At 38.8% G+C, this 25,258-nt stretch overlaps 1 protein-coding gene and 1 long non-coding RNA gene across 3 annotated transcripts; both read right to left on the bottom strand.

Annotated features, from left to right (window-relative positions):
- Positions 1–827: 827 nt before the first annotated feature.
- PTCD2 (pentatricopeptide repeat domain 2) lies at positions 828–23,287 on the bottom strand. 2 transcript variants are annotated; one of them, XM_026036249.1, is made up of 10 exons: positions 23,170–23,287; positions 22,289–22,406; positions 21,224–21,302; positions 20,486–20,577; positions 18,598–18,711; positions 17,702–17,776; positions 16,793–16,906; positions 15,362–16,080; positions 4,150–4,216; positions 828–1,049 (listed from the first exon to the last, which is right to left on the bottom strand). In XM_026036249.1, the coding sequence occupies exons 2-8, from the start codon at positions 22,346–22,348 to the stop codon at positions 15,856–15,858; spliced, it is 759 nt and encodes a 252-aa protein (XP_025892034.1). In that variant the 5' UTR covers positions 22,349–22,406; positions 23,170–23,287; the 3' UTR covers positions 828–1,049; positions 4,150–4,216; positions 15,362–15,855. The 2 variants fall into 2 exon arrangements, with proteins under 2 accessions (XP_025892034.1, XP_025892026.1); XM_026036241.1 differs by having other exon boundaries at positions 828–957; positions 23,170–23,205.
- Positions 23,288–23,935: 648 nt separating this feature from the next.
- Positions 23,936–25,053, bottom strand: LOC112944746. Its single transcript, XR_003248830.1, has 3 exons — positions 25,007–25,053; positions 24,570–24,662; positions 23,936–23,998 (listed from the first exon to the last, which is right to left on the bottom strand). It is a non-coding gene; the product is annotated as an uncharacterized LOC112944746 (long non-coding RNA).
- Between the last annotated feature and the right edge of the window lie 205 nt (positions 25,054–25,258).

Here is a 25,258-nt window from a genome sequence, read left to right as displayed (position 1 = left end):
TAAGGTTTAAGCAGTTAGTGAAGCCTTCATTTTATAGCACAGCAGATGCTCTGCTCAAACTAGGTATATTTCAAAAATCATTTGAAATGCAACACAGTCAGAGGAAGGGGGTATCAGATTTCAGTAGAAATCTGAAACCTAATCGTTCTTCACACTACAGCATCTCAAAAGTTTAAATACTTATTGGTTTATCGGCATTTCTTATTAGAATCTTCAGACCCAAGAATATAACTTTATTGCCTTTTTATGGTGTAAACCAGAAATAACTCATTTGATGTAGGGTTGTTGTTCCAATGTGCAGCATTTAATCAGGCTCCAGTAAAGCAGATGAGAGCAATTTCCTTTTCTTTGGCTAAGCAGCAGAAGATGAAGTGTCTCTTCACATTTCTTCCCAGCACCAGCAGGCACTGTGCAGTTACCTTGCTGAACACTCTCAGCAATGTCTTCCCGTCTGATAACATAGCTGAGTAGTACAGAATTGTGAAGAGAAAATAAGCCTGTAGTAGTGAGGGATTTCTCCATCTTCCACCTTAGATTTTTCTTCTAACGTGGTAATGTATCTAACAAGTAGGAAGAATTGAGAAAGAGGAATTCCCTTGTTACCATGGAAATTGCAACTTGGCAGACTGACAAGAGAAAATAGATTTGTTTGATTAAAAACTTCAGCAGCAGAGGAGAACACAAGAAGAGAATCGCAAAATACCTAAGGCCGGAAAAGACCTCTGGAAGTCACTGAGTCCAACCTGCAGTCCAAGGGGATCCAGTGGGCCACGTTGTTGAGGACATCAATCTGAGCTGAGTTTTGAGCATCTCCAGGGATGTAGATTCCACAGCCTCTCCAAGCAACTTGTTTCAGTGTTGGACCGCAGCTGAAAAATCTTCTTTGAGCTCTGGAAATTCACTATGGCTTTTCCTCACCTGACTGGTGAGGCCACGTGTTCTGCTTGCCTGGCCAGGCTGTGTGATAGAAGATTGATTTAGTCACTGCAAAGATTTAGTTTAGTCATTGCTGATAGATGTTTGACAGAAAGTTCTTGAAAAAAAGAAATCTGTGGGGAAAAATAAAATCAAAATTTTAGCTTGCTGACAAATGAAGATCAGTTTAGCTGGAAAATATTTCCATTCCGTCACCTCAGACTGGGTGTAGTGAGTCACTGAACCTAGCTGCAAATTAAGTCCTGTCATTCAGCAGTAAACACAGAACTAAAAGACTCTCATGGACACTCTGTAAAATCCCCAGACTTACTCTAATAATGAAATGGCTGTCTACAACCTCTATTCAAATATTTACTGAAATTGTTCTAATTAACACTTCAAACATATGTTTGAATACCCGAACTGAGGATACAACCACCACCTTGGTATAATTATTCATACAAAGCACGTATGATAGTGTAGATACTATTTTTATTTCCTCACTATGTTTCTATAAAGAAAAGAAAGTCGCACATACCTACACACAGTCACTGTGTGATGTTTGGAAGTCCAAGTAAAATAATTGCCCAGTGCCTCTGATTTATCGGACCACACAGCTTTATAGCTGCCTGTTTCCCTTGTTCACATCAACATCCATGTGACCTTGTCCATGCCTCATGTGCTCTAACAAATCTCCACACATTCTTTCTCAGGTTATCATAGTTACTTCCCTGTCCCCTTATAGTTAAAGCACTAGAAAAGTAGCTCTTGTAACTTTATCATTATATAACATCAGTTTTCACAGATATCTTCTCACCAGTTATCTAGGAAGATATCCTATTTGAATTTGTATAAACATTTTGTGCCACTAAACTGGAAGTCACTTAATTTTGCACCTGTCCCTTCCTTAGTTTAAATAATACACACATATTTCTCCTTCCTGCTATTGTTCTGCCATATAGGAAAAGTGAGGGAGTTGAAAAATTATGAAGGAAGTTACATTAATGTATATGAGAAAGACACATTCATAATAAATGAGTTAACATGTGCCTGAATTAACTAAAGGAAAAAAAAAAAAAAAATCAACTCACAGTATCAGAACTTCCCCCTCCCCTCAAGTTACAGGTGTATTTTTTCTGCATGTGGTCTACATCCAATTCCTATTTTCCTTGCTTCCCTCATCAGACATACGTTCACAGCAATAGCGACTATGGTTAAAACTCGGTTACACAATCTCCCCATGTATAAGATTAGCCATGTGGGATTATACACCACATGGATAGGTCAAGGTTTAAATACTAGTGATGGAGCTGTCACCGCATTCTACAACTCATTGCAGAGCTTCAGTCCAGAGAAACTTAATACATTTAAGGATTGGTCCAGCCGATAGGTCACGAGTTTCAAAAATGAAAAGCACGAAGACAACAGCCTGGCCTTTGTACTCAGCAGTTACATGACTTGGATAAATACAGACAAACAGTGATTTACAATAAATAACTATGAGTTATGGCACTAAGTGCTATGGATTCCATGACTTGCTGACAACTTGAGGTAAAAACATTCACCTTGCTCATGATACACAGGAAAAGTATTAGTAAATATATGGATAGGTAAATGTGTATGTAAAAACCATCTAGTATACATTTCAAAAGAAATCATGGCAAGTGTGGAGAGGTATTTGTTTCTGATTTAGCATTATTTGGTCAAACATGAAATGAGTCAAGAGTTGTGTAGTGACATATCCTTCACCACAAAGTTCTTCTAATTGCTCTTTTATACATAGAAGTGAATGGATGAAGGTCACTAGGACCTCCATAAACAAATAACATTATTCTTTATTTTCATTACTCTAAAACCATTCCAAGGATGCCATCCTATTGGTAGAATTAGAGCTTGAGCTTGCAAAGCTCTTGAGAGCCAGCATCTCATGCTCCATCATTACAGAGGATTTTTTTTCCTTGCCATACAGTGTAACCAGTACCACAGTAAGAGGAATTCTACTTTTGCGTACAAAGCCTTTTACAGAACAAGCTGTTTCCTCAATATTATTTGTTCTGATAGCTGAAAATAAAATCTTTTTTTTTGCCAAAATTGTGATGATGTTGAAACAATACATTTTTTAACTACATGCAATTTTAGTGCAACTAGTAGGTATTTTCTGTAAATAAAAATACCAGCAGAAATAGAACAGAATTCATCAGGTATCTAATGAGTCAAAAGTTTTCCTTTGAAATAAACAGAAGAGAAATTTGGTCTTACAGATAATGAACAAACATGTTGAAAGTATCTAAAAGATGACAAGTAGGTAGATTCAAGACATAAAGCCTATTGAGTCAATGACAAACTTGGAGCTGTTCTAATACACCAGAAACTTGCACTCAATTTTTCTGTAATTTTTGCAAAATAATCTGCCAAATTTCCAGCTAACTGACATTTGTAGTTTAGAGCCACAACTACAGAGAACTGTGTATATAAAATTTTCTTGAACTTGTGGCTCAATTTACATGTTGGAATTTGAGTTACAGCTCTGTTTGTAGGGTCTGAATAGTTCTCCCTTCATCCTGCTTTCATTTGTCTTTGGCAGTTGCTTATTCAGCACGATAAGAACCAACAGTCATCTGTAATACCAGGTCTGATTCTAGAAGTAAATGCTTTGTAATACCGTGAGCCAACCTCACATTATTTCTTCTGCCTGGCTTCCAAGTGCGCATGACTCCTTGGTCCCATGAAGCAGCAAAATACTGTTCTGCTTATTTGCCCAGTTTCTGTCCATGCTGCTGAAATTTATAGCTTACAGCTACAATACACAGCTTGGGCACACAAAACAGTTGTTCAATGCCAGAAGTGCAGTATCACATTTATCATTAGCAGGAGGAAGTGCACAAAACACCAGCTGGCTTTCAGTGCCAATACAGTGCACAGGCAGAACATTTTCTCCCCTCAGAAAACAATTTGACCTTGCTTACAAGTTGATAGTTTTCAACCATTTTAATCTATCCGTAAAGAGAATTGTAGTCTCATTCCAGCTTCACAAAAAAAAGACATAGGTGGGTCCAGATATAGCAAGGTATCTTTCACACTGGTTCATTGTAGAAAGGGTGAATTCAGATTCTCGGTTTACTGCCTAAGTGTCAAGGAACAGCAGCAACAGCAAGAGGCTGCAGTAGTATTGATCAGACACAGAAACGCAGGCAGGTTTGTAACAAAGGAAGAAATCCCTGCTGTCCTCCTTACCTTACAGCGTGGGGTGAATGCTCAGCTACCCAGCAGCAACAGTGGCACCAACAAAAGAGAAATATATCTGCATGGATAAGATCAATAAACAGAAAATGGTTTGCTGACAGGTAAGGGAATACCAAAAATAACCTTGCCAATGATTAGACAGAAATCGTACAAAAATTCATACTATGAACAAAGATTAAATTAGACAAGGCCAAAATTAGGTTTGTGCCATAAATCGCAATTCTACTGTAGGTTTTTCTGCACTTACAGACTGAAATTCGCTCTATTACTAAAGGCTGCTCTTTTCTGGAATGTCTGACATTTTCAGTTTTATACCTACATTTTTTCCCTTCAGGTCATTTAGGGAAACAGGAAGCATTCTCACTTATTATGTTTCTGCTCATTGTTTCAACAGCATTCTCTGTGTTGCCCTTTTAACCACATTTCTAAAGTCTACTTTGAGATGGATTACTGCTTTGCTTTTGAGACCCCGTAGGTTTCTAAGAGCAGAAATAACCCTACTGAGCTGAAGCAAAGACACATACGATAGCTTATACCAGTGGAGAAACTGGCTTCTATATTATGTGTTTCTACAGAAACCAGGGAGCTCCACATGCCTGAATTTAGCCTTTTGTAGTGCTGTAGTGTGAAAACAGTTATATTGTGAATCAAAGTCAGTGTTACTGAACCATCCAAGCACACCTTGGGTTCTATGAAGTTTCTAGGTTAATTGTGTTGAAATTGAAGAACTGTCACATTTTCCAGACTTGATAGGGTTTGCTAGGAACATAGAAAAGTTACAAGACCATGTCCCTTCCCAGAATCTTCCTCTATCCTTGCCTCTGGTACTATGAAGTGTTGGGGAAGCAAGGCAGTAGGGTAATACCACCTAGACCTGGCATATGACTGCCTGGAACTATTAAATTCTATTCACAGACAGAATTCACCGAGATACCACACAGCTGCCAGCAAAAGCTGTAGACAGTACATTTTACACCCAATATTGTGTGCCTCATTTCTAGGACATTCTACCAGGTACTTGATTCTCAAAGCTGACGAAAAGCACAGAAAATCCACATGAAATATCATCTGAAAGAGCTCTACATTCCTAGAGAGGCTCTCCAAATGGAGACAGATATCAAAAGTTTGAGTCTAAGTGCATTGTTAAAGTGGAGCAATTACATCATAGGAATGTAATTTCTTAGTGCCTCAGACATTTGGGTTAGTAGCTCAGCAAAAAGGCTCACTTATTTTCTTCCATCCTAAAGGAATATATTTCAGTTCTTACATTAATTATTGGCTATGACCACAACAGAATACAAAGGATACATCCACACTTTGGCTCAGGAGAGACATCAGTCATTTATGCCACTCACAGAAAGTTTTCCAAAATTATTGCATTCCAGAGCAAAACCGATTCACTCAAACTCTTCGTTATAGTCTTTTTTCTTTTTAAAGAATCATAGAATCATTATGGTTGGAAAAGATTTTCAAGATCATCAAATCCAACCATAAGCCCATCCCCACCCTGCCTGTAAAACTGTCTCCCCAGGTGCCTCCTTTGCTTGTTCCTTGGACACTGCCAGGGACAGGGACTCCACCACTTCCCAGGGCAGTCTGTTCCAATGCTCTATTAATCAGCAGTATACTGAGGTAGTTAATTGGATATCACAAGTATTGAAACAACTGGGAAATGTGTCAGTGTACCTGTGAATTGTTGTTTTGCTACTACCCATCCTCATTTCTGACTTTCCTTAATTCATGTAAGATTTGTAACTGCATGCAAGATAGGACAAGCAGCTCCGCTGAAGGAAATATCCATGGATGCTTTTTTCTTTCTTCCTGCACCATAAGGGTGCAGTCCTTACTTCCTCTTCGCTACCACTCCATTTGCATTGGACTTTTCTGAAAGAGCAAGCTTAAGAAATATTAAAAAAATAAACACTGCAGTATAACTTGCATCTTCAGCGCTGCCTGAACAAGTGTCGAGCCTAATTAAATGAGCAGTCTTGCTCAAAACACACACTAATAACCTAACTCACTATAAGAATGACCTCGAATATTTGTAAGACAAAAACCACATGTGTAATTTAGCCCCTGGAGCTAACAGGAAGACTAAGCATTTAGGCAAGCAAAATGTTATAACATGCATGATAATCTCATTGGCAAGTTGAGCACAAAGTGTCACACTTCTCATTAAATGGCAGGGAAGGAACAGAACAAAGTAGAACACAGTGGGGAAGGAAAAAACACATCTGATCCCACATATGGGCACAACTGGAGAAATGAAACACAGTGATGCGCCACCTCAGGACCACAGAAGAGCTGACAGCTGAAGCTCACACTGGAAAGACTAAAGCTCCTTGGATGGGGCATCCAAATCCAAGTGAGAGAAAACAGGCAGCATGTCCTGCTGCTCAAGCCTCCCATGCAACGTCTCAAACCTCCCACGCAACATCTCACAGAGCCACACTGGGACTTGGCTTTTTATTGCTTTGCCTTTGCCACGACGCAAACTCTTTGCATGATCTGGACATGGCTTCTCTGTACAACTGCAGGATTTGACAAGAGGTCCTCAAACAGCTGCGCTTGGGAATAAAAAAATTGCTAGTACACCCATTGCAAATACTTACAAGAGATAAATGTCAAATTATACCATTAAGTGAATGACTTGCCAAATGCTGATTTGGTTCAGGAAGTGGTACATCCGCTCTGACCCTAAGTCATTTAAAAGAACAATGCAAGTATAAAAAAGGACATTAAATAAATTAGAATAATCATCATATTAAATGACAGGAAAGCTTCACCTGCGGCAGGTGACTGATCACGCTTAACTAGTAGGTAAGAAATAAAGCTCTGGTGAATCAAACGGTGCTATAGCAGCCAGATGTACAAAGAGATCTGTCAACAGAAGACTATTTCTTTACAAGGAAACAATAAAAACGAGAATAACTAGCACAGGCCCCTATTTAGACAGGTTCTGAACCATTGCTTAAAACAATCTTCTGAGCCTGAAGAGCAGTCATTTCCAGATCAGACAAGAACAAGAGCAAAGGACAATCAGTCATGAAGCAACAACTCACCGAAAATGATTACTAAAAAAGAACAAAAATGAAGGAACAGGCTTAGCTTCACGAGAGAAAAAGGCAACTTCACAGGCAAGGATTTCAATTTCCCTTCTCTAACTTAACATTTCGGTGCTATTTTTTGCTGATACATAATAGGAAGTGGGACAAGCCACTGCCATGAGTCCCTCACAGGGTAAATTATTCTGTGATTCATTTGGGGAAAAAAAAGGCATACTCAAGACATAGGTGCCACTTGGTTACAAATACATACAAAACATCAGCCCCTAAAAATGGGTAGGCTCTACAAGCCCGATGAGATACCACGCTATTTCCATCGCATTCTTCCTGCCAGCGAGCCATGCTGCCTGGTCACCAGCAGCACCGCAAGGTGAACAGCAGCTTGAGAGAAATCCCAAGCAGACACCAGGCTCTGCTCACGCCAAGGTGCCTTCTGAGCACCCTTGAAGGCCTGGGCTTTGCCACTTGTTTCTATCTGGACGGCTGCCCATAAACTGCTACATTTGTATGACAACCACAGCAGGCTCTTTGCTAAGATCAAGCGCATCCCTGCATTAGCATTTTGTAAGGCTGGGGCTTCAAAGCTTTTATTTGTCAATAGTTAAAAAAATCTTTAAGCTTGCCCAAGGGTAGTAAAAATGCAGCAGAGCAGATTCTGTGGTCTGAATTTCCCCTGAAAGTACTTAACCATTAGGGCAATTTTGTATATGTCTCATCCTTTCTCCATCACAGTTCTCTTTTTCTGTCATTCTGATGTGAGAACTGATAGAACTTCAAACACAAACAAGAAGTTCTCAACAGTGTCTCTGCCTTTTATTTCTCCTTTTTCTCCTCCCTTCCTCTTACCCCTCCCCAAGTGATGATATTATAGAGAACACGTATGAGAAGTTTCTGACAATTTTAAAAATCTTAAGTGTCTTGCTAATTATGCAAAATGAAATCATAATATTCGATTTCCATTCCTATTCTATCAAATTATGTTGGACTGAACTCTAGTTCCAGTCCTGCAGTGCATAGGGCCTGAAAGGAATGCTCTTTTTAATCATTAAATGCCTTTAAAATATTTGCCATTCAAAAATTCATTCTTTAAAATCCTGCCATCCAAAGCAAGGTCTCTTTACTGCCATGTCTAAAGAAGTGCTGCAGTACATACAAGTTCCACACAGATTAATTTAGAAGTTGTTAGAATAACTGAGAATTCACAGTACACTCTCCCCAGAAGTTCCAACATTACAAATTAAGTTATCTTTTTATTTTTGTCTTCTAAAATTCTCCATTAAGGTGGTATTACTGCAAGTCTCCTGCTGCAAGACATCCCTGTTCCTGTTTGCAAAGGGAATGCAATAATTGCTGGTGTGGCAGTCAACCTGAATTACTCAGCGTAGGCAAGACCGTGTGTTGGTAGTTTTCTATTTTATTCTAATGCAGCATTTTCTAATAGCTCTGACTGAGGTCCTAATCTCTCTCCATACATTTTAGGAAGACCCATGGAGCTGAGAACCCCATAAACTTCTTAGCTACATAGAAATTCACAACAACGCCTAATCTAGGACTCTGGAAATTTAACTTGAAGGACACATCTCACAATCCACCTTGAAAAGAAAGCATTGGAAACCTGCCACTATAGGGAACTAGAAAGAACATCTCTTCTAGAGTAGATGTTAGAGGGGATCCCATGGTAGGCAACTGGGAGGCACTGAGCCTGTTGAGGTTTCAGGAGCAAAAAAGCTATTTCAAACACTCATCACGCTGCCTGTGCAAACATATCCCCACACCAAGCAATTCAGTCCAAAGCCTCATCTTTGACAGAAGGCAGCGCTCCTTTCTTCAGCCTTGTTCCTGAAGTAAGCAGAGAGGATGACTTGCAGACAGAGCTGTGGACAGCTGGTGAAAAAAAGTCTCCTCCAAAGAGGAGATTTCCCTTTGCATTACTAAGAATATAGCAATGTAAAACTCTATTGTTTAACAATGCAAAGTTCTAGTGTCCTATTCTTATGATAAAGCAATGAGCATCTTTTATCTTGACAAGCTAGGAAATTTCTGAAGGCACATAAAGGCTATATGTGAAGTGAGAAGACTGCACACACAGACATTATACCTGCATTATACCTGCATCTCAAGTAGAAATAGGAGAAATGTCACATTAAATACTTAACAATAACTCTGGGTCAAAATGGAAAACTGAGTTTTTAAAGTTTTGAATCAGAGGCTCAGGACACTAGATCTGCCTAGAGCAATCCAATACATAGCAACATTATACTGACCTTATCTCTTTCATTCTTGGATTTTACATGATGAATCAGACGAATTGAGGAAAAAGATCAAAGGCTGTTCTTGTTAAACAGCAGATGGAAAATACCTAACCACATTCTGGAACTCATTTCCAACACTTCAAAAAAAATTTTGATACCAGACCATTGCTTACTTTTAGGTGAGAAGTTTTCAAGGCTACTTCATTCTATCAAATCCAGCTAAATTTAGTGATTGCTGAACTGAAGAGTGATGACTGGAAATCATCTTGCTTCTTTGTGCATATGATCTGTGAAAGTTTCCCCTTTCATTCTGAAAAGCAAAGAGATGCCAGACAGGCCAAGCAAATGGTCTGTGTTCAGAGTTTTCATCATAGCTCATAAGCCTGATGGCCAAGTACGTACGGGGAACAAGACAAAATTTCCCAGCTGGGTAATCGCTATCTTCAGTAGGGAAGGGACCAAAAACCAAGCTCTGTAAATTTGCAGAAGCCAAACACTCAGCCAGCTACATGGGAGCATGCTGGGAGGACAGTCTGCAGCCCAGCCTACCCTCCTGTGAAATGGAACAATTCAAGTCGGAAGAGGTGTCCGAATGTCCCCCAGCCCAAACTCCGTGCAGCAGGTCTAATCAGGTGAGGTTGCTCAGAGCCATGCAAATTCAAGTCTCGAACTCTCTCCAAAGACAGTCCACCACCTCTGAGCAACCTGTTCCCATGCTTAGCAGCCCTGTGGTACTTCTCCCAATACCTAATCAGAATTTCTCATGTTCCAGTTGGTGTCCATTTCCTGTTCTATCACCATGCAGCTCTAAGCCTAGCTCCATCATCTCTGTATTCCCTGCAACTCCTTCATGGAGAGCTCAACCCTTCCTCCATATCTCCACACCTTATTTTTTCTGTTCCCCTCCATTGCAGCACTCCAGCAACCAGATATCCCTCCACATCTCAACAATCCCAATACAATCTTAGTTCTGCAACTGTGTGGACTTTAATTCCTCCTGCTTGTTCCTCATGCTACAGATCTGTGTACAGGCAGTTTAGATAGTCCACAAGTCATGCTACTTTTACAGGAAGTGTGAAAGCCTTCCTTGTCATGTTCTCCCAGGCAAATCTGCTCTGCCCCTTGTGCTCTCACTTCTCTTCAGGTTACAGTAACCCTCCCCTCAAGCATCTACTGTAAAGCCCTCCTCACTAGCTTAACAAGTCTGTTTGACTTGCAAGCCTGTCTTTGCAAACAAGTCCCATCCCTGCTCAGCAGGGCTCATTCCTCAGAGGGACCTGTGGTCACAGAAGTCAAAGCCCTGCCTTGCCACCACCCACACAGCCAAGTGTTGACCCACATGATGAGATCCCTTCTACCTGAGCCTTTCCCTGCTCAGCATGGGGAATGAGTGGCCACCAGCTGCTTCCCCTGCCTTTTACTCCCACCTCCAGTGCTCTGCAGCCATTCATGATATGCTCCAGGTTAATCCTGGCACACTTAGAAGAGCAACATAGGGTAGTAGTTCAAAGGCTGGACATGGCAGCTCCTCCACAGCCTGCCAAAACATCAGCTCACATCATCAGATGCCTGCGTCTCCCATAGGAGGGAGTTCCTGCAGCTACCAGATACCTTTTCAAGTGAACATGAGCAACAGGCTGAGCAGACTGACAAAAATCTATAGACTTGTATGGATCTGATTTGTCCCTATCTCAACCCTCTTGATCAGTGGTTCACTGTTTGCTCTGTGTTGCTTCTAGGATTAGGGACTTGGAGGCTGCCCTTACCTGTCTGTATGTAAGAAGTTTTGTTGTTCAGCACATCAATACTTGCAATAGCCAGCACCTGTGCTTGAGGTGGTGACAATCTCCATTTTCACTACAGGCACTGCTGGAATGGATTAGGATATCCAGACAACTGCACAGAACAAGAAACACCATAAGCTCCTTAAGGCATTCCGCTGTCTGCGAGCAACTCCTGCAACTGCTGAAGAGACAAACAGAAATAACAGTGTATTCCATGTCAGAGTCTGCGACCAGTATCACTAGTGGTTCTAAGCTAAGCTTTCCCATTCCCTCTTGCTGTCCAAATCAAATACAAGCAAGCAATACAAATGCAAGAAAGCAAGGTGATTTGTTCTTCAAATTAGCCCGCAGAAGAAATAAAAGAAAAAACCCTACAATCAGATATTTGTTGAGCCTAAACTACTACTCACAATCAATAAAAGGGTAGGAAGGGGATGTATGCTAAGTATCTACTTTTAATGATTTGTAATGACCTTGTAAAGGCATATCTGGTTACAAAAGGACAGGCTACAGTCACAATTTAAGCTTAAAAATAAATTTAAAATAAATAAAAAAGATGATGCAAGGATGAAGCCTTAAGCAACCTCTAAAAAATAAACCTGAATCGCTGTAGGCTTATATACTACAGATCTGCCTACATTCTATAGTGCCACAAAGTTCTAATGAGGTTTTTGTTTCAGTATTATTTTAAAGACCCTTGTAGGCAAGTTTAAACAAATCAAAGCTCCTTTGGAGGCTTGCAAGCAATCCTGAGCTCCCCTCCAATGACTAAGCCTTTCATCTTCATTTTTATTGCTTGAAACAGAAAATAAATTTTGAAGATATATAGAGGAAGCAATCCTTAGCTACCAAAACTCAAGATACTTGTTAAAGGGAATTAAAAAGATATTAATCCATGGAGAAAAGCAGATCCACCTACAATGGGAAAATAAAATATTTTGAATGCTTTGCTGCATAATCCAGACCCTACCTGAATGCAAAATGAATACTTATCCCGTTTTGGTTGGAAGAGGGTATCTCAGCTTTCTCTTAAACACAGAGTAGGTTTAGCAAAGTACACCTTTTAAACTGTCACAAATACAGAAATACCAGCAGGAGCCACCCTTTGCCTTGGCCACAGATTCCTATTTCCATAAAGTACTACAAAAAATGTAGTGTGATGACTGGCAAGGATTATTTCCAATAACAAATGCATTAAATCTTTAAATTATATCCTGTAAACCTCTGGGTTTGCAGCCTCTACCAGTTACCAACCATTCAAGATTCAGATTTCCTCTTCATGATTTCCTCTGTCAGGGTGGCTTGCAGTAAATATATGGCAAAACATTCATTCAGCCTTGCTTTTATGTAACTGATGCTGCAACTAAGCACTACCTCTGAAATTCATGCTGGTAGGAAAGTGGGACCAAGATCGCCATCTGCTGTCTCCTAATTACACTAATTACACTTCTAAAGCTTCTGGAGTGCATAGACATAGGCAAGACTTCACTACTTTGCTGTAGGAAGAGTATTTGGATGTGATAAACAAAAGCCAACCCTTTGCCATGTAAACATCCAAAAGGGCATCCAGGCCTTCATCCGAGCTACTTGCTACACAGACCTAGCAAAATTTGCTACAAAAGTCTCTTGCATTGAAACCTATAGAAAAAAGTATTCATTTGCTTTGAAATGTATATGCCATACTTTCCCAGCATGCTAACCAAATCAATCTATTAATTGAATTCCACAGCACTGTCTCCTCTCTAATTTTATGGCTCATCCTTAATTTAAATCACAAATAAATCAAGTACAATTATTTCACTAGCAGCAATATTGTACTACATACTCGTCTTCTCCAAGGCCGTCACCTAAGCGTGCTCTGTAGTAACGCAACTCTGAAAACACCAAGCGTTCTGACCCCGCAAAACGTTTCAGCATTTGCATCGCTTCGGACAAGTTGGGTTTCTTGAGCTTGTTCCTGTGAAAGCAGAATCCAACCACACTTAAAAACCCTAAGTTAAGGCATGTGGCTAAAGACACCTCTGGACAAGTGACAAAATGCTCAGCACCTCGACAAACAAAAAGCCAATTAGGTAACATGCACCTACACACGTGTGCACCTGCCTACCCAGCCAGACCTTCTGCATCATCTCCAGGCAGCTGGGCAACCTGTTAGGAGCAAACCAGTATTGGTTTGAAATGGATTGCATAGATCTTAGAGGCTGCTTTTTACTCTTACCTCTTTTCCTAGGAGAGAGTATTACTACTCTTTCACAAGCTCTCCCGAACAACCTCCAATATTCTGAGTTGTATCCATCTGTGCTTTTTTGGGGGAGCAGGCTTTCATTTTCCAGTGAAGGGTTATCAGCTACTGAAACATGAAGGTTTCTCACATCTTTCACTGTACAGACTTGGAGAACAGGGAGGATCGCCAGCCCACTGTTACATCCCTGCACTGTGAGATCCCATTTGCTCCAGAAGGAGATGGCAGTGCAAGGTCTGACATACCATCCCTGCTGATCCCAAACTTCCTGCCACTGGCAAGTCTAAAAAACATAGTGCTTGCTATGGGCTCATAAAGGATACAGTATCCCCCTCCTGTTCCACAAGCAGCCAATGGAGTTTCTCCTTCAAACAAATTGCCAACCTGATAGTCAGCTAGCATTGGTCACAATCAAAGCTGTTGCTTGCTCTAAGATCAAAGTGTTGACTCCTGAGAGTGACTTACACTTAAATCACACTACACATGAGTAATCATTACTTGAGCTGCAGCCAGAATCCAGCCTGAAAGCACCTAACCACACTGGAGAAACAGCAAGTTACAAGTAATCCTGGCCCTTAGAATGAACCTGTGCTCTTGCCAGCTTCAGGAAAACATGCAGAAAAATGCTAATTTAATAGTATAGACCTGATCTATTTGTAGTGTAACAAATTAAACCTGATGTAAAATCCTATTTTCACATGCAGTAAGAGATGACATTATAGTCTTTCCTGAGAGGCAGCCACCTGAACAAACTGAGCATATTTCACTCCTCTCATTTTGCTTGCAGAAAGCAGCCTTTATAAATCATGTACCAAATTTATGGATAAACGATTAAGAGATACTTATGGGTTTTGGGTTGGAACTATTGAAAGGGTTTCCAATTGAGGGCAATGGAACTGTTAAGCCTAAACTCCTGAATAACATAAGAAAATGAAAATCTACACATGACATTCCAGAACCAGCATTCCAAAAAGCCCAGTTGTGAGTCTAGCACATGATACTAACCAAACCTGTAGAGTCATAGAAAGCATGTGCATTTCTCCAAAAAAATTTCAAACAAATTTACACATATGCACATACACAATTCCATCCACTAAATAACATTGTTCTGTGCATTTTAGCATTAATCAACAAAATGTAATGATGACAAATGAGTTGCAGTAGCAGAGCACCATAGTGAAACCAGTATTATACTCTGAGTTGCTTTAATGGCTTAAGATATAGTCTTACACAGAAGTGGTTTTGCTTCTTCAGTGATTTGCTGATTTGTAAAAGCTTTCATATAGCATGTACAGAAAGAATTATTTGAATTCTGGGATTTGCTTGATTTTACTTTTAAATTGTAAAGATGTCCTAAATCTCACAGGAACAATAAGGAGGAACAACTTGGATGAAGCATCAAGCTGATTGAGCTGGTGCCCACAGGACCACTTACTAAGCATTAAATCAGCAGGCATATGCAAAAATATCCTCATATGATCTAGGTACCAGCCAGGGTATTGTTGTTTTGAATTATTTCTAATTTGAATGGTGAAAGAGAGAAGTTTTTTGGATATGCAGGACTAACAGTTACAAAACAATAGTTCATAGTAGAACCAAGCACATTTGATCTAGAGTCACTGAAGTCAAAACTTCTTTATACTGTTTTCCTGACCAAGTTTTAGGCTAGAATTGCATCTTACCTGCATAATTCACCCATAGTTTGAATTATACTTGCTAAGACTAGACAATTTCAAATTGTAATCAGAATTTGTCTTGGGAGTCTTATCAAAGATACCATCTGCAAGTAATAGCACATAGAGCTGCTAAAAGAGCTATTTTGCTCATAAATCTCCTTTCAGTGAGAAAACAGTCACCTACCTGTGTAGGTTTCATACCACCTTCACAAAGCACATAGTCGATTTCTTTCACGTTTGGACGAGTACAAAATTTGAACAAGCAGTTAATGGTCTTGGATTTTTTTTTTGTCTAGGGTCCAGGCTGGATCTATGTACAGTCAGAACCTTACATCTGATGAGCACCAATTTTCTTCTTAGGAACCACAAGAGTAAGGTTAGATACATACTCCATTTTCCTTCATTTCAACTAACCATTCAGAATAATAAAATCCTGATTTAAGTACTTGAAAAATTCAAAACGTTTTGATCACTCCATTTTGGAACACAAAGAAATACCCACCTTCTTGACTTATTTTTGGCATGAAAATTTAAATATGGAAGCCAAATGATAGGCATTCAAGCTGCTCGTGTGAAACTGTTCTAAACAACTGCTCAGAGTGGAGAAAGGGAGATGTTTTATTCAAATATGCTTGTAAGTGGTGGCAGTTACAGTTCAGTTCATTATCAAATATTGAACTACTCCAACAACAGATCCGAGTAAAGCGGTTTAGCAGCTCGGTAACCCACTTGCTTTTGATTTAAAAGCTTGGCACGATTCTTCTTTGAACTAGGAACCTGGAAAAGCATGTCATCCAGCGTGCAAGCAGTTATCCGTCCGGAGGATTGCAGTCTTGTATAAATATCTCCTAATCTGGCAGAAAGGACAGGGTTTTCTTCCATCTTTTCCCTGACTGTAGCCAGCTAAGGAAGGGCAGAAGACATACTGTTACATGTCAGCAAGAGAAGGCATTACACTCTGTACAAGCATTCACTCAAAGAAGAAAAAGAAGAGGAGGGGAAGTCAGACAAAAGATAAAACACTAACGCAATGGTACGTAAGAAGGGATTTAAGTAGCACACATTACACACCACCAGGCAATTACACATGTGCAGGGGATATAAATTAGAAAGACTTTAAAGAAGTTTTTAATCTAATAAAGTAGCACAATCCTGCTTTCAATGCTAGCACAGACTAACACAATTATCTTTTATTTAGATCCAAACAATTTAATTGCTTCCTGAAAGCTCTTCTCCAAGTCAGTGTAATTATTTATACTGTATTATCTAACATACTAAATTTGCAGTTCTGATCCAAAAATCATACTCCAAAACATTGAAAAATTTCAGCAAATATGCCTTATATACAGGAGTATGAATTCATGCATGAGTGAATGTGTAAACATTGTTGATCAACAACTTATTGCAAAAGGAATGGGTTAAGAGTAATGTTAGATCTTTCAATGTTAAAAATTTGTCAAACAAATATACAACACTGATACACACAACATCTATTGCAACATAGTTGGATGAACTTGGGCACTAAATTCTGTAAGTGAACAGCCTGAATCCCTGATCTGTGTGCATCAGGGATACTATGTTTTCTATTCAACTCAGGTCGTTATTGCATACTCACCACCTGCTCAGAAAACTCAATTTTTTTCACGAAGCGAGGAGTATCTACTTCCACTGCTGCCTCTAAGGTCTTTATTACTTCTTCTAATGAACCAGACTTGAGCTGGACAAGTACCTGAAGAATAAGATAAAATCCACATGAACAATACATATCAGAAAGGTTTTTTTGTGTTTTGTTTTTAAATATCAGAGGAAGACATTATGAAACAAATCAGGAACAAAAACATTTCTAGATGCAACATTGATAAACCATTAACCATGAAGGCCAAGGGAATGACTGATTGCCACTGGTAATATTCCTTTTTTTTTTTTTTACAAATAGGACCTGGAAAGGAAGGGCCAGCCTGGAGGCAGATCTCCTCTAAAGGAGCTGCATTAACTGTTTTGAAATATATATTTTTCCGCCCTTCCCTCTTTTCCTTCTGTAGTTGGTAAAGATCACGTACAGGAGATGCACATAGACTTTTTAATCAGGTTGTAGACCACACAACTAAAGGAATTTTATGTACCTACATAGTTAAGTACATACTTCAAAGGCCCAAAACAGGCCTGAAGAGAGCAGAACCAACACATTTACTTGGAGCTATGGTATCTTTAATCTTTTAGCAATAGAGAGGAAAAAAGTCATCATATCATAGCTAAACATTTTCCCAGGCCTATACTCATTATGCAGGATCAGTCTACTTCCCTGCTATAGTAAGAAGGCAACTTTGGTGTAGGGAGCATTCTTTTAACTCCTAGTGCAACTCAATCACCTGACAGAAATTGACTGTTGGCAGACAGTGACCTCAGCAACGTTACCGAATTAAGTACATGCTGCTAAGAACCCGGCCTGCTGTTACTGGGCACTTGAGTTTTGTCCAGCACAGTACATTTCCCTGCACAACTTCTACAAAGCAAGCATACTTACACTAATATTGTTGTACAGTTTGTTTTCTGTTTTCATTATCTGAGAATAATAGAATTGGGCTTGTGCTACATCATTCTAGGAAGGAATAAGAAATAAAAACATACAATTATATGTGTGACACTTTCACAATAAGAGCTGAAGAAAGATGAATTCTTACTTGTCAGTGAAACACAAAGCAGTCTAAGCCTTTAAACCCAGAGACAATGCAAAGAGGCCATGGAATTAGCAATGAAATTTATAATACTACCACTTCATACATTTACATCTGAATAACATCAGATCACTAGCCTGATAGTGCTCACAGAAGACTTTCAGAAAAAAAGCAGGGAGGGTTTGAAACTTGCTCTGCTACCTTGGATCATTTTCACAGCATGGTTTAAGCATGAGTTATATGGAAAAACCTTACCCTGAAGCTACATGGTGTGGAGAAGGCTACACAATCTCTCAGGCAGCATGGCAATACATATAAGAGCCTTTAAATATGTCACCCTAGATAAAGATTGAGTCACCTACGCAAACACTTTTAAATAATTGTTTTTAATGGCATATAAATGAAGCCACCACTAAACATAGCAGCACCTGCAGGACTGGATCCATGGATACCTCAACCTGCTGCCTCTCTTCCATTTTAGGAGAATCTGCCGCATGATGCTGTTGGCAACACAATGTGCCTATGCATTAGACTCAAGACATTATTAGATTTCAGAATTCCCATATTCAATTTAGGTAGGAATTACCTACAATACGACTCTTTCATGGGCATAGAAATTATAGCACTTGAAGTTATTGAATTGCCCACGCATGCAGCATGATCTCCTCTGTCTGCCTTGTCTTACTACCACATTGCACACCACGCATGGAGATTCAAATATAAGCCACAACAAAAAGTGCTATACCTGTTTCAGAGCAAAGGCCACAGCAAAGTAGAACACTCGTACTGGTAACGTGTCACCTCTTAGCTGTGCTTCTTCAAGCAGCTTTGCAGAGATTTTGCAAGACTCCAGGTTGTCCTGTGTAGAAGTTTCAATCCAAGAGGCAGTTATTAATTCTGTGATCCAAAGATCAGAGGAACTGTAGAAGCCTAAGCTCACTGCATTCAGAAGCCAATGCACTGCTAGATCAGCAATGCAATTGCTTCTACATCTGAACCGGCACTTCTTGAGAAATACAACACCCGAAGAGGACATTCAGAGCTACAGGGTTCAGAAGAGGGTAAAGAGGGTAAAGATAGCTTTCATTATTTTAATACAATAGCTATGTCTGGCCTTGTTTCAGTTGCTAAACAATTTAATATTGCCCAAACTTGAGAACTAGCAGCAGCAAGGTTTCTGAAATAACTGATACCACTGTTCTGCAGAATAGCCTTCACGTTACTCTAGTATTTGCTGTCAATCTTTGTTGTTACTGTTCAAAGTGTCACTCCTGCAATACACAAGCATTTAGCAACAGGGTCTCTCAGGGGATACTTTTCTAATCTACTGTAGAATAGTCAGAAAATTTAGGAACATTCTGACCACTGAGAGACTGATAACTAATTGATCAACACACACACATTATATATACACACACACACACATATATGCATCTTGTTGCCATCAAATGACCTGCTGAGATTTCCTGCAATAAAGGAAATCTGTTTACCTTAAAGAAGTGCCTTGCAATGATTTAAAGCATCCCAATAATTGACCTCAAAAGCAGTTCTGTACAAAGATTAAACATTAATTCCTCTGTTTATCCACCAGGAATAATCCCAGCTTTAATCCCAGCTGTACATTTTTCAGAGTTGACCCCTAACATGGTTATTCAAAAGAAATCGAGAATTAACCAGCTACAAACCCAGGACTGCTGTTAATGCCAGCTCCATTATTTCCTGCACTCAGGGAAGGAATGTTAAAGTTATTTTCCTGAGCTTCTTACATTGCACCGTTAGCAAAAACATTGAGCTCAGGGGTGTCCCCTCTTAGCTGGAGGTTTTAGCATTTACCAGTTATAGCAGAAGGAACGAACAGATTAGATTTTTCAAAAGACCTCCTTCTATTCCTCTTTACTGTACAAAGAGTTAATGCAAATTATTCCCTTGTTGGTAGTGTAAAAACAAATTTACTCTGGCTGTTACAATAACTGGATGGATTTTTAAGAATAGAGAAGAAATAATTTTTAATCAGCTCACTAAAATAATGATAAGCCAGATTCTCCACTGAAAACTGACAAGGACAGAAGCAGCAGACAACAAATGTCTCAAGAGCACCTTCCCTGTGCATAGGCCATGGATGCTCTCAGACAGCAGGTTATGGAAAGAACTATGCAAAGATTAGAGAGATATGAAGAGATGCTACCATAGATGGAGTAAAGTACACCTCAGGAGAGCACAGCTGGGCTCTGTGAAAGTTAGTTGGATGGAGAGGAAAAATAAATGGGGCATGTCTGGCACAAAGAACATAACATGTATGACTTGTTTCAAGCAGCCAAGGAAACACAATTGCAGCTCAAGCAGAGAATACAAAAACAGGTCCCTGAAAAGGGAGGTCCCTGCAGAGATCCCTGAAAAACAATGTTTATCACTTAACCAACTACAGTGTCAAATTTCTATCTTGGTGATTATATCCAACACTTCAGATATTTGCTTTGTGACATTAGCTCTACAGAAAATCATATACCTTCACTAGGTCACATATGACTAACACGCCTAAAATATTTGCATTAGATAAGGAAGGACAGAAAATCTATGAAAATAAAAAGGCAGCAATTCAATCACTTATCATGTAGCAATATGAAAATACTTACCAGTTTGTAGCATATTGCAAACGCTAGTAGATAGGTTTCTTTGTTAAAAGGTACGCCTTGTTTTTTCATTTCTAAGAGAACTTCCAAAGCATCTGTCAAAAATGAAGCAGCAGTATTTCACGGGTTGAAGGTGGTACTAGTAGTAACTAAAGCCTGTATTCATACTTTTCCCTTGTATTCATAAAGATCAAAATGATTTTCTTTTGCTTAGATGTTGCACTGGCCACTCTGTGCACACTAGAGACACAAAAACTAGAAGCCTCCAGCTTCTTTTATAAAGGAAAAATGAGTATTCTTCCCTGCTCTGACAAAAATAATATTGCTAGAAAAGTCTTATAGAAATTACTGTTTCAAAAACCAAATAAAACAAACTTTGAATGGGGAAACCAAACAGCTATGGGAAACTACAAGTCAAAGAATTTAAGTCTTCAGAGGAAAGTACTAGGAAAAAAAAGAGTCCTAAAGTATCACAACTGGATAGAGTCATAATTCTGCACTATTGTGGAAGGAAGACCCCCTGAAAGAATCAACTAGGTAAAGCCTTCTACTGTTCTTACCCACTACAGTGAAATTCTCTGATGTTTTTGACATATTTATATTTTGCTTGGTCCTCCAAATCCACACACTCAGCAATACATATATATATGTAAAATATATATATACACATAAACATATATACACAAATACAGGTAAGAAACCTCTTCCCCCCCAAATGCATTTGTCAAACATAATACTTACTTTCATAACGGCCCTTTTTAAACAACATTGTCATCAGAATATGGAATGACATGCTCTCTGAGAAAAAGCCCCGCAAATTCTGGAAGAGTAAATGAACAGAGCAGGTTTAAAGAGAGTCACTAGGCTGACTGCAAGCAGAGACTCCACCGTACACAGCACTGAGAAGCAGTGATGAACCCCATCTTTATAAGTTGAATGTATGGCTCTCCAGGTTCCTTGAACATCCATCTCAAGGAACTGCTAAAACAACGACTCAGGATGCTGAAAAGCTCACTTTAAAGTTAAACAGAAATTTCAGAGCTTTCTACCATTTCTTCTAAAAGACGGATAATGTCATTCAAGCTAATGGAAGCAGAACTCACTGGCAGCTAGCAGCTCCAAAAACTTGGTAGATACACAGCCTCCAAATCATTACCAACAGGGATTTTTGAACAYACAATATTACTGATAGATGATTAGATGTTGGATATCATACATATATTGACATAATAGCACACAATGCTTATACAGCATTTTACCAGTTGCAAAGAAGTGTTCAGAAACAAGTCTTTGATATAGTTTATTCAGGATAAAAAATGGCATGGTGCCCAAGCTGTTTGATATTACACTCTCTCCACAGGGTTCAAATGGAGTTTTGAGTGGAAGAGTACAGCACATCTGTTGGTGTAAATAATTCAAGGGACTACAGAAAACTGCCACAGGAAAACGCACAAGTTTTCATTTCTAGGAATGATCTAACATAACAAAGACAGAGAAACATGCATCAGCTGTGTTCAAGTGACTTTGTTATTCATTACTTTTTATTGAAATCATGAAATGACATAGAAGTCCAATAATAAAAGCATTCTCCCTGTGCCTCCTTTTTTGATGGTGATTTGGTGGGGAACTTTCACTTTAACAGTTTTCACCTCTTTTTTAAGTAGTTACATCTATAAGTTAAAATTGTATAAATATCCTTGTTACTGCAACAGACCTGCTTCAAGAATCTGAGCTCACATATGTAGAAAACCAGTCATAGTCTGAACGAATAACAACTAAATCTTCAAAATACTTAGGTGCAGTTACCTGATCTTTGATAAGTTCTAATGCAGGTGTTTCAAGGTCCAGCTCATAACACAGTCTCATAAATAGGGGCCCAAATCTAAAGTCATGTAGAGATGCAATTCCATTCTGTTCATGGTACCTATTGAAAAGATTCCATAAAGTTAAATGTATGATATGTAAAATTTATCAAAGAAAACCAAGTCTAAATAGCTAGTCAGATCTGTATGTGTAATGACAGATGCAGCTTCTCTGTAGCAAGTTAGTTAGCTCAATCAATATTTTTGACTTAAAAGAAATGGTAATATGTATTTTCTTCTATTTCCATTAAAGAAAGCTGCAGCAGATTGATAGTAGAATGGCCTCTCCCACCAGAATTCCTAGCTATTTCTTTCCAGTCACAGAGCACAGAGGTAACACCCATCTCTCCCTGCTAAAATCCAACAATACAACAAATACAGCTCTTTCTCTCTTGCACTTTGATCTAGAGAAAATGGGTGGTGGTGGTGGTTGTATTTTATAATCTTATTTTCACAGTTTCTGCATTGTAATTGCAAGAACGGCTTTAATTCAGAAAGCCTCCTACCCTGCCATTGGTGCATCTAGATGAGTCTGTAATTGTGCACTGTAGTATCTTTAAGCTGAGAGGTACCCATCTCTAGCAGACTCTCTAGTGACTCCTGCTTACTCCCATAATCTGACTGTTCAAGCCAAGAATCTCTAAAGGTTTGCAAATCCAAGGTAAAGAAGAAAAACTTATTTTAAAGGATTAACTACGCAGACAGACAGTAAATTAGGACAAATCCTCATTTGCAGACAAACTGAGATCATTTGATAAAAGCAAGATATAAAAGAAAACAAAATACTGATAAAAGCAAAATAGAAAAGAAAACAAGCAATGTTACCTGGATTGGTAAAAGTACCTGTAAATAGCATCTCTGGCTAGTTCCACATCGCAAGTAGTCTGACATAAATGCAGTAAAATTTGTAATTCATGTTTGAAAATAATTTCATTTTTCTTTATTTTTTCTTTAATACTTTTAAAATATGGACCTGAAAATGAAAGACATTACAGTAGCAAGCTATAGACAACACCATTATCTATATTTCAGATACCAAGTATGCAACATGGAGAGTTAAAACTGAAGATTTTTTTTTTTTAACCACAACTAAAAAGGCATAAAGTTTCCCAGAGTAGCATGCTTAGTTATGCCCACAAAGCATGAATTTTCCAGACTAAAATTGCACCTACCACCTGGCAGTTATACTCACATGTGGAATGTTGTTAAATGCAAGTAACAGCCCTCAGTGCTGATGCACAACTATGTCCTGTGACATCTCAGAGAACAATGCACGAGTAATATGTACGTGCATATTTTTTCATGATGTGTTCAAAAATGCACAGAAATTTAAAAACATTTTGGATCCAAATTATATTTGCAAAGAATATATGATCAGACTTATTACTGTTTTTTCCATTTCTAAATCAATATTTATAACTAAATTCTTTTTCACCATGCACAAAGAAACAGGTGGTTAATTGTACAACAGGAGTAAAATGTGAGCCATATTTTTTTTTTAAATTAGCTACATCCTTTCAGAAAATTGTCGAAGTGAAAGGTTTTGTATCACTAGAACACCTGCAGATAATTAAACAGCTGCAGAAAGTTCTTGCCTGATTTCTCAAGGTAGATTCAAGTTTCCTCAAAAAGAGGAGTTTTCATACACTTAAACCTGCATGACAAAAATCTCTGTTAAAAAGAATGTAAAGATTTTGCTTTTTACATCCTGCTGGGTAACTTTTTTCCCCATAGTCTGAGTATAGGTACCATCTGCAATCAGATGTAGAACTGAGAAGTTACATTAGACAAAAGAAAAAAAAAAAGCTAAAAAGAATGAAGTAGCTAAATTTACAGAGCAGATTAAAAGAGAATTATCAGCATAAGCCTTTTCTGGACAGCTAAGTAGCTGCTAGGCTTTGCATTAACTTTCTCTGAGGAAGATGTATTTGAAGCAAGGCTTACAACAAACCAGTATTAGACCACCTAACAGATTCATACGCACACAGGCACCTCAGCTGTAATGCAAACAACTTATATAATTTCAAATTCTTCATTTTTCAGTAAAGCATATTGTTTCATTCTACAAAGGTTCAGACATTCTGAACATTTTTTGCGAAAAAACACACAAGAAGATATGTTGCTTTAAATTAAGTCCATTCTGCATCATATTTTGATAGCTTTATCTACTTGTTTCCCAGCACTCACACTAGTATTAAAAGTGATGATCACCAAAGAAATAATACCTTTGTTGCCCTGAATTTCATTTCTAATTACCACTTTTGTCTGCTGAAATTCTTGTAGCTTTATATCGTCTTCTGTTAGCAGGTACCGCTTTCCTACCAGGAGAAACAAAGATAAAGGTTACATTTTGTATCACACAGTGTGCTTTAGCAGCACTGAACTTTGCACATAAACTATTGGTGTTATTTGCTAGGCTAGATCTCTGGCAGCACAACACTTAAAACAAGTTAAAACAACTGCATGGACTGAAATTGCTCACATCACTGACAAAAAATACAGTAACTTTTCTAATATGCATTTCTGTATTAATATATATCAAAAAACTGCACATCTTTACCAGACATGCAAAACAAGCTGAAATGGAGAGAGCATAACTCTCACACCTAGTCAAAATACGAGATGATTCCGCACAGAAATAAGATCTTTCTTTCCATCTTACAGGGATTTTTTCAATCTCTTCATTCACTGCCATTCACAGCTTCCCCTCCTCATGACTGTTGCTCCCATTACTGCACTATTCTGAGAGCCCCAAACCGATGAGGAAACTAGAGGGGAGGGTGGAAACAGCAAAGAGTTATTTKGGGGGGGGGGGGAGGCAGAAGCTCTCAAGAGACATTGGTCTCCTGGTGCTGCACAGCTGCCAGAACGGAGATAGGCATTAAACCTATAACCTCAAACACAACTTTGGATG

Source organism: Nothoprocta perdicaria, unplaced genomic scaffold, assembly GCF_003342845.1.
Source record: "Nothoprocta perdicaria isolate Ctin4 unplaced genomic scaffold, notPer1 scaffold_1, whole genome shotgun sequence".
NCBI lineage: Eukaryota > Metazoa > Chordata > Aves > Tinamiformes > Tinamidae > Nothoprocta > Nothoprocta perdicaria.
This window is presented reverse-complemented; position numbering and strand designations above follow the sequence as displayed.